At 40.6% G+C, this 13803-nt stretch overlaps 1 protein-coding gene across 1 annotated transcript in view; it reads right to left on the bottom strand.

The window, feature by feature from the left end:
• Positions 1-13803, bottom strand: part of DYM (dymeclin) — a 342784-nt gene that overhangs the window by 266096 nt on the left and 62885 nt on the right. The window contains exon 6 of the mRNA XM_025886653.2: positions 3371-3443. Coding sequence (XP_025742438.2) covers positions 3371-3443 — 73 coding nt within the window. The remainder of the gene's footprint in view (positions 1-3370; positions 3444-13803) is intronic.

The raw sequence follows: 13803 nt of genomic DNA, 5'->3' as shown, positions 1-13803 counted from the left end.
ACTTCATAATAAGACAGCATCACGAGCAAACCCAAGTATTGGGCCCATCAAACAACATAGCTTTGCTGCTGGGGGGCCAAGTGAAGCCCCACCATTGAGCTGAGTCACGGGGGTCTCATTCAGCCCCTCAACAGTAACACTGTGAGAACTGATCCACGTCACAAATTCTAAGTGTTGTGCTTTCAACTCTGGCATGCCAAACCATGTCCTCTGTATTACACTAGAAGATATATTTTTCAATCAGACTTTGAAGATTAGTATCTCAGAGAATGAATATTTTATCAAAACATCCAACCTGTCTGAGAAGCAGGATCCACTAACTACTTAAAAGTCAAGCTTTATTACAAGTGAATTCCTACAAATTCTGGGAGTTTATCTAAACTACTGCAGTTGACCCTGTCCTCTTAATAATAATCATTTCAAACTTAGTGTACAGATCTCTAAATATCTATCTATGCTCTTGGTACTCACTGGTTTCCAATATTAATAGGATGATCTCACAGTCTCATAAGAAATGTTTAAGTGAGTTCTGAATTGCCCTCGGTGGCCACGAATGCTGCACTCCTCTTGCCACACACCTGCTGATGCAACACGGGCATATCGATGTTAAACATACCAAGTCTACAGTGAGACTGATGATGGTCAGGAAGGAGAGCATCCCCACTTTTCAAGTTCATATTCCCCCTTAAGTCAGAAGCTGATCCACAGCACTGCACTATGGTTATAGTACATGAAACATTTAAATAGTAATTTGGTTTCACATGGCAACTGTTACCAAGACAAACCTTCTTGTAGGATGGAGTTCCAAGAACATTAAATCATAAGAAATTGTTTCAGCAGCTGGTTAAAGCTGAGTGTACATAATACAAGACATCTGGTTGTCTGTGCATTTTCAGTTCATTTAAAAAGTATAAACACATTAAAACACTGAAATGTTTGATATATTACAACACTGGCTCCTTGCTCCTCAAGAGTGTTTAAGTGACTGGTCTATTCACTGTATTCAAGCCTTATTTACTAGCTGAAGAGATTAACTACTTCCATTCCCCTTAACTTCACCAAGACATTTTATTAACAAAGGAAGGGGAAAGAATGTACTCACTGAGGATATATACTAAACTGCTGGTATTTAGTAATGACATAAACATAACAGAGATGGAATTATTTTAAAAATTACGTCAAGAACACACGAAGCATCGCATATACAATGGCAAGTAAATAGGAGACCATCTATGTGCTCCCCTTCCCACATTTGACCACATGTAACAGAAGCCCGACCACAATGGCTTAACCAAAGTAAGTTTTCTTTTTTTTTTTTTTTTCACTTAAGAAGAAATCCAAAGATAAGCCGTCTAGGGCTGGTGTAATAGCTCCACAGTATCATTACTATCCCATGCTCCTGGGACCTTCTTTGCATGTGGCACTCCTCATCATTGTTTCAAGATGGCCCCAGCACTGGCTCCACATCCCAGGAAGGAAGAGAAGGGCAGCGGGCAAAAAAGCTGGAGGTACATGCTCTGCAAGCTCATGACTTCTGCTTACACAGCATTGGCCCAAACCATGTCATGGGGCCACATTTAGTTCCCGAGGTGCTTGAAAACTCAGCTGGGCACACACCGGCCCCCCAAACAATACTGGAGATGTGTTAGAAAGAAGGCGAGAAAGGATATCAGAAATTCAAGTTAACTGTGTCTGCCACACGAGATCCACCTACATGGGACGTTTTCCCCTGTGCCCTTCCCCACCAGGTGATTCTTCCATTGCTTCAGCCCTGCCTTCCAGGCTGCACATCAGCAGACCTGAGCTTGGTGGTTCTCGTTTCTAAATCTAGATTACAATTCTGGATGCTGCACTTATGCACAACAGAGGCCAGAGGCTGTCTTCTCATGAATACCTGGTCCTTCCTTTTTGGGACACAGGCAAGCAGTACACGTCCAATGCTAACCTCGTGTTCACAGGGATTCTGTTATGATCAATCTTAAACTCTTCTTCTTTATTCAAAAAATAATTCCTTTAAGGGGCGCCTGGCTGGCTCAGTCAGGAGAGCACATGACTCTTGATCTCAGGATTATTAAATGTGAGCCCCATGCTGGGTGTAGAGATTACTTAAAAATACAATCTTTAGGGGCGCCTGGGTGGCTCAGTCATTAAGCATTTGCCTTCGGCTCAGGTCATGATCCCGGGGTCCTGGGATCGAGCCCCACATCGGGCTCCCTGCTCGGCAGAAAGCCTGCTTCTCCCTCTCCCACTCCCCCTGCTTGTGTTCCCTCTCTCCCTGTGTCTCTCTCTAATAAATAAATAAAATCTTAAAAAAAAAATACAATCTTTAAAAAAAATAATAATTCCTTTAAAATATGCATTCTCAGTGGGTGATACCACCAAGAGAGTGAAAATTGATTCTTTAGGGGGTGAAAAACTTCATAGACAGTATAATGATCTGTGGCCCTCCAAAGAGACATTCAGTGTATCTGGGGTATTCAAATTTCATTAGTGGGGAGAGGAAATTACAAAAATGTCTGAAAAGGCTCCAGAGAGGGACAATTAAAAAAAAAAAAAGTTGAGCGTAACTTCTTTAAAAGGAACATTTTATAGCATATAAGAATTGCGTTTAGCTGGAGTGACAGAAATCCAGTTCCAGGAAACAAATAAGGATATGTTTTTCTACATGAAAAGTCTGGGGTGGAAGTGGCGAGGAGGCACTGGTAGTAATGACTTTGGTTCAGCAGCTCAATGAAATCAAAGCAGAATTTTCTGCTGGTCTCTGGGCTCATGGTGCCAAGAGGGCTACACAACTCCCAGTACGTTGACTACATTCCAGATAGCAGGAAAGAGGACTGCCAAGAACAAAAAGATATGCCTCCTAGCTGAGGCAGGTCCCCGGACCCAGAAGTTTCATTGGAAGATGTCCCCCTACATCTCAGGGCACCTCACTTCAAAAAAAAACTGGAAATGGAAATCCAACCTCTCCAAAAGAGGTCGGAAATCAGGAAGTAAGTAAGAAGGAAGAGAATCCTGGGTGGCTAATGAGCTGCCTCTATCACATATGGGTTAGATTCTCTTCCACCTGTTAAGAGACATCTGTAAGATATCACTACAGAGATTAATTCTGTGCCTATCATTTGCTCAATATCCCTAAAGAATTTGATTAGGTTCTCCTTGTAACATAAAATTCTTGTTTGATAATGCATAGTCAGAGTACAAATATTATTAAGCAAAAGATACAGAAGAACTCCACAGACGGACACAGAGGCATATGTAAAAGGCATACATAAAAATACAATACCAGGACCCACAAACTCTTTGACATGATCAATCACCATTTTCAATATACAAAGAAGATAAAGCAAATCCTGGCTTGGCCAGAACTTACAGGAGTGGAATATCAGTGATTAACTGCATCAAACAACAGAGCAATTCTTCCAAAAGATCTTCAGAGTCGGAACCTGGTAAGACACACAAAAATTTAACAAAATATAAACTAGAATAGAGATTTTTGGAAGTTCGGTCTTCATTCCCAGTGAGAGTAACAACAGTTATTATCACATAAACTCAGACACTAATGTTGACCTCTAATAAAATCCAAACCATGAGCAAGTTAGTACATACTACAATCTTTACCTAGTATAGGAATTCTGAACATAAGCTATTAATTATATAACTGTTAATGTGTCAAAGTCTCTTATGGTTCCTGTAGACCAGCAGTTTTCACATCTCTTATTTTATACTGTTTTTTTCAAATGAAATCTTTTAAAGTGAAATATACAAAATAGAAAAAAAAAATCAAGCTGCCCTAGCTGCTTTGTTTGAATCAGCAGAATACCTGTACCTCTTTCCCCCAGTAAATATCTGATCAAACACTGGATCTCCTTGATGGGCCTCAAAGCACCTTTTCTGAACCTGTGGGGCTCCACAGATCACAGACTGAAACCCACTGAGAGGGTGTCCACCTCTTTACAAATAAAGAGCCAGAGGTAAAATGGCTTTCCCAAGTCACAGAGTAAGTGGCAATGGTAGGATGCAAATCAGCATTCCTGCAGAAATGCTCCTCTCTCCCCAGACTGCTCTAAGTGACCATCTCATTGGCAAAGCCGACAAAGCTCAGGTTACTTCTGGCTTTGGACACTGACACCCCTACTCCTTCATGAAATTCTTCTTACCCTCAGTTCCTACAACACCTTGTTTCCAGTCTACTTCTTTCCGACTCATTCCCAGGATCTGCCTCCTCAGAATATCTTTCAACTAATCGTATATTCCCCCGAGTTCCACCACTGGCTTTCTCCTCCTCCCACTCCCTATGTCCTCCTTCGTCAATCATCACTTACACGCTGGTGATTCCTACAGTGACAGCTGTCCTCTTGGCCTCTCCCATGGACTCCTTCTTATCTTTATATCCAATTGCCTACTGGCCATCTCCACCTAGATGCATCACTAGCATCTCAAACTCCAAATGTTCAAAACTGAACCCATCTTTCCCAATACCTGAAATCCACTCATTGCTCCTTTCTGCTTCCTTTTGGTGACCACATCAAGAACCCAGGGCCAAAGCCCAGACTACTCTCTCGTATGCCTCTTTAACCAATCTCTAGGTCACTCGATTGCACAGACTACCTCTCTGATGTTTCCTCTTTTCTGCATACCTCATCATGCTTTTGTTCATTATTTCATCATCTCAGTTCAGTTAAACCAGCTTACTAAATTAAAACTCACTCCTGAACTTCTTTCAACCTTCCTAACTAGTATTCCCACATCCAATCTTACTCCTCTCCAACCCAAACTCTAGACTGCTAATTAAGGGAGCTAACTAAACTCCCTTCTTCCCTCCCCTGGCTTACATCTTTTCAACTACTTTAAGCTGAACACTAGGCATCAGAAAAAACTCAAGTGCTAAAGTACAGCATGCCAGACACTTGAAGACACAGACCCTGTACTCCATTCTACCATGATCTCCCCTCCATTACGCACAATTTATATTCCAACAATATCCAGCTGCCTGCTACATGCCATTTCATGCCTCCTCAATAACATTCCCTGTGCCAAGAACGCCCTCCAACAATAAAAACCTGACTTTTTAAAAAGCCAATCTTTATTTACCTGAATCATCCTCAGTCTTCCTCTCCTCCATAAAACCCAACTCTCCTGCCTCACTCTGAAAAAAAAATAATCATCTACAAAGCATCTTGCCTTGTACATGTCTTTCATTGTATACATAGGTTACATTATACCATAATTTCTGTCTATATGTGGGCAGGCCCCTATTGGACTCTATCCTTTTTTTTTTTAAGGTAGGCTCAAAAACTAATGATGTAATGTGTGGTGATTAACATAACATAATAAAATTAAATTAAAAAAAAAAGTAGGCTCCATGCCCAGCGTGACCCTAAGATCAAGACCTCAGTTGAGATCAAGAGTCGGATGCTTAACCCAGGCACCCCTGGACTCTGTACTTCTTGAGGATGATGACTGACAAAGAGCTTAATATATAACGTATACTCAAAACATGTTTGCCGAACCAAACCCAGGGTCTACTACAAACCTAGTGGTTATTTCCAAAGCATCAAAGCACTTGGAATTTCGAAGTTTAGCAATTCTTTTTTCTAGACCACAATATCACCTGGTATTCAGAAATTATGAAGAAATTCCTTCCTGCCTTGCCATAAATACAACTGGCACAGTAACCCTCTAAGAGGTGAGTACAGAGCTTGAAGAAAATACTAAACCACACTGAAAGCACCAATCAATGCTACAAAGAAAACATGGCAAGAGTCAAGTTCAATAACTACATTAAACCACACTCTAGAAGTTCCTGGCTTAGCTCAACCAGTGAAGAAAATAAAATTTGGAAATAAGTAACATTGGTCTCTGAGACTACGAAATAAAAAGTAGATGTAACTAAAATCCTTCTCATTGTCAAAGCGGTCCAACATAACCCAAGTGAGTCAAGAACCTACTCCAAGTTGATCTGCTGGCATATAATATATACCTAAGACAAGCTTGCTGAAATGTCATTCCTTGGCTCATCCTACAGAATGCAGTGACCCAGACCCAAGTAAGGACGTTTAAAATCATTCCCTGATTCCCTAAAGAACATTCCAGACCAAATCAGCAGGCCACTTTAACACCATACCCCTGTTCAGCCATGTAGTCAGAAGTTTTTTTAATTACGGAAAGTGAGGGAACAAATGCTAAGGACCCACAGATGGTTGGATTTTTTTCTCTCAGGGGTATAAACACATCTCACCCTGAAATCTTAACACAGTGAAGAAGATTCTGTATTCTATTCCATATGCTATCTAAACCATGACTTCTGTCAAGATTACAGCTTAGGTCAATTAAGGAATATATTCACAACTTTGTTATCAACTTAATAATGAAAATGATAAATATATTTCATACAAGTGAAATGTACCAATTCAAGGCTGAAACTCTAACAACAAAAGACAAGAATAGGGAATTTCCAGTTGAAATCTCAGACAACTTCTATTTACTAAAACAAAAACATCCCTACAGAATACCATATTCTTATTTCTGGGAATAATCTAGAAGTAAGTAATTGTGTATCAAGTGAAGAGTGACAAGATTTGACTGCTTACCAGGTCTGACATTAAGCAAGTCACTCCTAGTGCATTCTTTACCAAGCAATGTTTGTATTACTCAACTACATTTGAAGCCAAATATCTTCCTTAGCGCCAATAAAAACAAGTAAATATAAACTCACCTGCCAAAAATGAGAGTAACACTCATGCATTTATCACAAGAAAGAGAATCTGAAAGGTCCTTGAAATCTTCAGGTCAGTGACAAAGCAAACTGAAGATCTTTGAGCAAAGGACTCTGAAGAGATTCAGTATGTTTATTGTGAAGTTTTAAACCCAGAGTTTTTCTCTCTTAAAGAGTTTTAAATTGCCTCTTATAAGCTGCAGTCAAATATGCTCACATTTTCAATGTTAGCGTCTCTGAGATAATATTCATAGCTAACATTTACTGAGTACTCTACCCTTTGAGAGGCACTGTGCCAAGCATTTCATTCTTTATGTTACATTAATCCTGACAACGACTCTTAAGGAGTAGGTATGATCATCACCATCATGTTACAGATAAAGAATCAAGGCTCAGAATAGTGAGTTTCCTCACAATAAACGGCAGAGACTGGATTTGAACCCAAATCCAGACTCATTAAAAGAAAAAATGAAAAAAACAAAAACCCTTACGAACTATTTTTAAAGACTTGTTCCAGGATGGTTGGTTAAGCGGCTGTCTTCAGCTCAGGTCATGATCTCAGGGTCCTGGGATCAAGCCCCGCATTGGGCTCCCTGCTCAGCGGGAAGCCTGCTTCTCCCTCTCCCACTCCCCCTGCTTGTGTTCCCTCTTGCTATGTCTCTCTCTGTCAAATAAATAAATAAAATCTTAAAAAAAAAAAAAACCTGTTCCTATACCAAGTTGGAAAAAATCCAGTCAACCCATGTTTCACTTAAGACCCTAAATACAAACCCCTGGTAAATGAATACTATGAGCCATCGGTGGGGAGAGATACAAAACACCCCGTATTAGTTTACAAATCAAGGTGATATGTTACACATTCTTCAACACATACTGTCAATTTAGAAATAACCTCTAACAATGAATGTATATAAACTGTTATTATGAGTATTAATGCAGAACAAGGTCACTGAAATCTCACTCCTATATCTGGGGTTCCCCCGCTTTAAAGCCTGTTAGACCCTGCTTCTCTGGTCCCTGTGAGTGACACTAGGGGAAGGAACAAATGAAAGACCAGATGATATCCACGGTCCTTTACAACTCCAGTCATCTACACGTGAAACTGAGCTGTTCAGCACCCATTCATACCATACTCTCCCTAGGGAGGGAACCAGAGAAGAGCAAGATACTGTTGTAATCAAATACCTTCCACCAGAGTAGGAAGGGAAGGGAAAAGAGAGAGAAAAGAATAATGAAAAAAGCACTGATGGAAAACAAAGAAGCGGCCATATTAAAACACAGAGAGCTCATTGTTGTTTACTTTGCATGTAGAAAGTCAAGCTGTTGGTTTCTAAATGCTGCTCAACTGTGCCAAATACAAGTATTAAAACATAATCAAGGGATGCCTGGGTGGCTAAGTGGTTAAGCGCCTGCTTTCAGCTCAGGTCATGATCCCAGGGTACTGGGATCGAGCCCCGCATCGGGCTCCCTGCTCGGTGGGAAGCCTGCTTCTCCCTCTCCCTCTTCCCCTGCTTGTGTTCCCTCTCTCACTGTGTCTCTGTCAAATAAATAAATAAAATCTTTGGAAAAAAAAAATCAATCAAGAAATAACAGAGCTATATTCCAAAAACAGGTTCCCCGAGTGCCTAAAAAGTTCAGAGCAAAACTGACTTAAGATGGAAGGCACATAAGCTAGATTGTATTTACTATAAACATATTCAGAAAACCATGGTAGAATCCATAATAGGCAGTTTTAATTGTGAGACTAATACTGGAATTATTCTAAAGTATTAAAAATCATATTTAAATTTCTAATGAGCAAAACTGAATGTGTCTATAAAATAATCAAACTAAGGAAAAGCAGATGGACTCACTCTTTTCTAAAATGAAAACTGATCTACATTGTAATGCATTACAATATTTATAAGACTGTGTCCCACATATTCCAATAAAATCTGCAATAATCCTGGCTGTCTGCTATTATTGTAGTCAAATAGAAATGTTTCTAATTATACCCAAGGATAATACAGTCTTCCAGGTTCTTTTATAGAATATGCCTTTTTTATTTCTAATTTGAGCACAATATAAAAACTGCTGATAACAGAAGAGGGTAGAAAACAGTTTCATTTACGTTGGAGAAAGTATGGAAATAGATTTTAGTAAGCAACTACTAACTACATAGAGTATGTATGCAACAGGGTATTGTACTGCATAATGTATACTTAGATTCTAGGCCAATTTAAAGTATTAGCCTCTTAAATTCCAGTTTTATTATTTTTGTATTCAATTTATTTAAACTAAAGAAAAATACATTTACCCACTTCTCCCACCCCCTCAACCTGTTCTCTGCATCTATGAGTTTAATATATGTATAATGGATTTAGCTTTCACATATAAGAGAGATCATATGGTATTTGTCTCTGACTTATTTCATTTAGCCTATGCCCTCGAGGTTCATCGACATTGTTGCAAACGGAAAGATTTCATTTTTTATAGAATATTATTCCTGTGTGTGTGTGTGTAAGTGTGTGTATGTGTGTGGTGTGTACCACATCATCTTTATCCACTCATCCATCAATGGACACATAGGTTATTTCAATATCTTGGGTATTATAAATAATGCTGAAATGAACATGAGGGTGATATACATTTTTTTTATTTTTTTAAAGATTTTATTTATTTATTTGGCAGAGAGAGAGACAGTGAGAGCAAGAACACAAGCAGGGGGAGTGGGAGAGGGAGAAGCAGGCCTCCCGCGGAGCAGGGAGCCCGATGCAGGGCTCGATCCCAGGACCCTGGGATCATGATCTGAGCTAAAGTCAGATGCTTAACGACTGAGCCACCCAGGCGCTCTATATACATTTTTTTAAATTAGTGTTTTCCTTTTTTTTTTTTCAGACAAATACCCAGACATGTAATTGCTGGATCATATGTTAGTTCTACTTTTAATTTTTTTAAGGAACCTCCATACTGTTTTCCATAGCAGCTCACCAACAGTGCATTACATTCCCACCAACAGTGCACAAGGGTTCCCTTTCCTCCACGTCCCTGCCAACACTTGCTATTTCTAGTCTTTTTTGATAACAGGCATTCCAACAGGTGTGAGGTGATATCTCATTGTGTTTCTGATTTGCATTTCTCTAATAATTAGTGATGTTGAGCATCTTTTCATGTACCTCTTGGCTATCTGTTTTCTTTAGAAAAATGCCTATTCAGATCTTCTGCCCATTTGTAATCAGATTATTTTTCCCTATTGAGTTGTAGGAGTTATATATGTATATGTATTTGTGGTAGCACTAGGGTTTATTAAGCTGTGCTTTAGTATAGGCACTGGGGCTTGCCCACGGTGCTCCTGATGTTTAAAGCCTGGACTTTCTGCCAATTCTTCTTGAGCAATGACAACAGGAAACTGACAGCTGAATGGATGTTATATGTAAGCTCATCAACTGTAATCTTCATGCAGCCAATGGTCACCACCAGACACAGCACCTTATCCATCTGGAATCTGATCATGGACTTCGCTTCATCCCCTCTGGCCACCATGCTCTCACTGTGGGTCAGCAAGGAAGGGAACTTGCCAGTCTTACTCGGGCCTGGGCCCAGGATTCGAGGGATCTGCTTCCTGGCCAGCTTCTTGACTTAGTTTTCTTCTTGTTGAGTTTCTTCAGTGCCCCAATGTCCATGTGGGGAATATCCACAGCCCTGGCCTCATCAAGTGTTGCTAATCCCCCAAAACACATACAGAGAACTTGGGGCTGAGAGTGGACTTAAGCCCGACAGTGCCAAGAAGCATTTGTCCTTCTGAGGGTCATTGTTCAAGCAGATCTGCAGCTCCACCATCTCCCAAAACTTCTGGCACTTGCACTGGTTCCCATGCAGGACTTCCCACACCAACTCATACAGGGGGTTGTGGGAAACTTTGCTGCTCACGGTGTCATGCACTGCAATAACCGGAAAAGAGGTTTAAATTGTTGAATCCTTAGGATTTTTGTTGTTGTTGTTAAGTAAGCTTTACGCCCAACATGGGGTTTGAACTCATGACCCTGAGATCAAGAGTTGCATGCTCCATCGACCGAGCCAGCCAGGTGCTGAGTTACCTATTTTAGATATTAGCCACTTATCAGATATCTGATTTGGAAGTAACTTCTCCCATTCAATAGGCTGCTTTCATTTTCTTGATGATTTCCTTTGCTGTGCAGAAGCTTCTTAGTTTGATGTAGTCCCACTCATTTATTTTTGCTTTTGGTGTCAGATTCAAAAAATCTTCTCCAAGACCTATAGCAGGGGGCTTACCACCTATGTTCTCTTCTAGCAATTTTATGGTTTCAGGTCCTACATTCAAGTCGTCAGTCCACTTGGAGTTAACTTTTGTGTACAGTGTGAGATAGGGGTCCAGTTTCATTCTTTTGCACGCAGCTGTCCGATTTTCCCATCACTATTTATTGAAGAGACTGTCTTTTCTCCATTGTATATACTTGGCACCTTTATCATAAACTAACTGGCCACATATGCATGGGTTTATTTTTGGGTTCTTTGTTCTGTTCCATTGATCTATATCTGCTTTAATGTCAATACCATACTGTTTCAATTACTATAGCTTTGTGATATAGTTTGAAATCAGAAAGCAAGCCTGTCAATAAAGTTTAACGATTTTGGTCCACTGATAACAGACAAGAAAGGAAAAGAAAAGAGAGAAATATTAAAAAACAGTATCACCTATTGTAAGGCCAAGAACAATTCAGGAGGTCCTAGAAGCACTTTAATTTTTCTGCAAAGACAGATCACAAATCTTATATGCAAAATATTTCAAAATTATAAATCCATGCTTTCTTGAGTCCTTTCTAGCAATTGGTTTTTTTTTTTTTTGCTTTACTGAACTAACGAAACTAAACTGTTAAATTTTATACTAAGACAAAAATAAACAAAACAGAAACAACTCATCTACCAACTTCAGGTTTACCTCTTGAGTTACATAGAGCCTGCCCCAGGCCCTAAAGATTAGCTCAAGCAAAAATAAGAGAACAGTGAAACCATGCTGCCTTGAGAGCCAAAGCACTTTGGCCATCTGAAAAAATTCAATATTAGTTTCAAAAGAGGGAGTTTTACCACTTAGTTGTTGTACGCATTTAGTTACATGAATACATCATGGATTTTGAAGGTACTTCCAGAGAGTCTCAAAATGGTTTTAAGCCAGGGACATCTGGGTGGCTCAGTCGGCTGAGTGTCTGCCTTCAGCTCAGGTCATGATCCCAGGGTCCTGGGATTGAGTCCCACATCAAGCTCCTTGCTCAGTGGGGAGCCTGCTTCTCCCTCTGCCTGCCACTCCCCCTGCTTGTGCGCTCTCTCTCTCTCTCTGACAAATAAATAAAAATCTTTTTAAAAAATTAATAAAGGGGCACCTGGGTGGCTCAGTCGGTTAAGTGTCTGCCTTCAGCTCAGGTCATGATCTCGGGGTCCTGGGATTGAGTCCCACATCGGGCTCCCTGCAGAGCAGGCAGTCTGCTTCTCCTGACCTGACCCTTCTCCCTCTCATGCTCTCTCTCTCTCTCAATAAATAAATAAAAATCTTTTTAAAAAATTAATAAAATAAAAATGTAAAAAGGTGTTCAGCCAGAGGAGAATGAAAAGGAAAGTAGATGGGGTGCCTGGGTGGCTCAGTTGTTAAGCATCTGCCTTTGGCTCAGGTCATGATCCCAGAGTCCTGGGATCGAGTCCCACATCGGGCTCCCTCTGCCTGCTGCTCCCTGGCTTGTGCTTGCTCTGTCTGGCAAATAAATAAAATATTAAAAACGAAAAAAAAAAAAGGAAAAGGAAAGGAGTTATATTAGAGAGGTATGATTATGGATTATTTTTTTGATTTCCATAAATATTCTATCTTCTACCACTTTTTTCTCATTTTGATCTCTCAGAAGTTGGAAGTTTTTTCCAGCTGTCAGGATCCCTGGTTCTCCATTTACTTGCCAGAAGGAGGCCAATGCTGACGGAAGTGGTGGCTCCCACCAGAAGGTTCGGAGCTGTATCATTGAGGGACACCCAAACATCAGTATCTCTACATCTTTTTCCTGTTTTCAGTTCATTTTCTCCAGAAGAGTATGCATTAACCTTCTGGAGGGAAGGGGAGGTAGTGGGTACAACCACAGTGCCAGCACTTAGAAGCCATGTCAAGATGCCTCACTCCTCCATTTGTACCCTTTGCTCTTAGCCCTGTTCTCAGTACACCACCCCTCCACTGTGCCCCAGAGCTCCCGCAGGAAGGCCCTCTTGGTTCAGCCTCTCAGAGAAGACAGTCTAGTATTAACCAGAGAAGGGGTGGTCTCCTGACTGCACATGGTGGTGGAGAAGAGCTGAGTGTCCAACTGCTCCTTCAATCACTCCTCCCAGGTGTCTGCCTTCAGAGACACCTGGTATTTCCAATTCTTAAGCCTTTCCAGGGTTCTACGGCAAGAACTGGCTGTTTCCTGGAGTTGTCTGACCCTGAAGGCATTCGGCATTCAGCATTCAGCCTTCAGCTTTCACTGATCAGTTGAGTTCATCATTACTCAACTTTCCAACTTGAAAAATGTTATGAACATTGTGTTCCCCTTTCCTCCTCTTTAAACTAATAATAAATTCATGACTTTTTAAAAGTCCCTTTACTGATATTTTATTGGAGTTTCAGAAGAAAGCAAAGATAAGCACGTGGGTTCAATCCATTATGCTTGAGAGCAATTCCTACAAAATAAAATTTTTTAAAATAATTTCTATTAAACCATTTTATGCTGAGGAAATGTGGTTAAGCAAGCATTTCACCTGAACTCGACAAGTCTCCAGTCTCTTTTCTACTCTCCCCAGAGCCGCGCTAACCGGCTGCCATGTGTGCCCACCCACAGCGCTGCGGGGCACAGGTGGTGTGCCCCTGCAATGCAAACCCACACTCCCGCTCTATGCTCTTGATCCTAGAGCCCCCCCACTTCCCTGGGCTTTCCGGTCAACTCTTTCCGTGTGTGTGTGTGTGTGTGTGTGTGTGTGCGTGCGTGCGCCTCTGCCTTCAGTCTCAATCTCCAAAGGCTTCTTTCCTCATTTAAAAAATTGTAAAAATATTTGTAAAGAAACTATAATTGCCTTCCACT

The sequence above is a fragment of the Callorhinus ursinus genome, unplaced genomic scaffold (genome assembly GCF_003265705.2).
Source record: "Callorhinus ursinus isolate GAN/ISIS: 27379988/994484 unplaced genomic scaffold, GSC_fseal_2.0 scaffold11, whole genome shotgun sequence".
In the NCBI taxonomy this organism is placed as follows: domain Eukaryota; kingdom Metazoa; phylum Chordata; class Mammalia; order Carnivora; family Otariidae; genus Callorhinus; species Callorhinus ursinus.
This window is presented reverse-complemented; position numbering and strand designations above follow the sequence as displayed.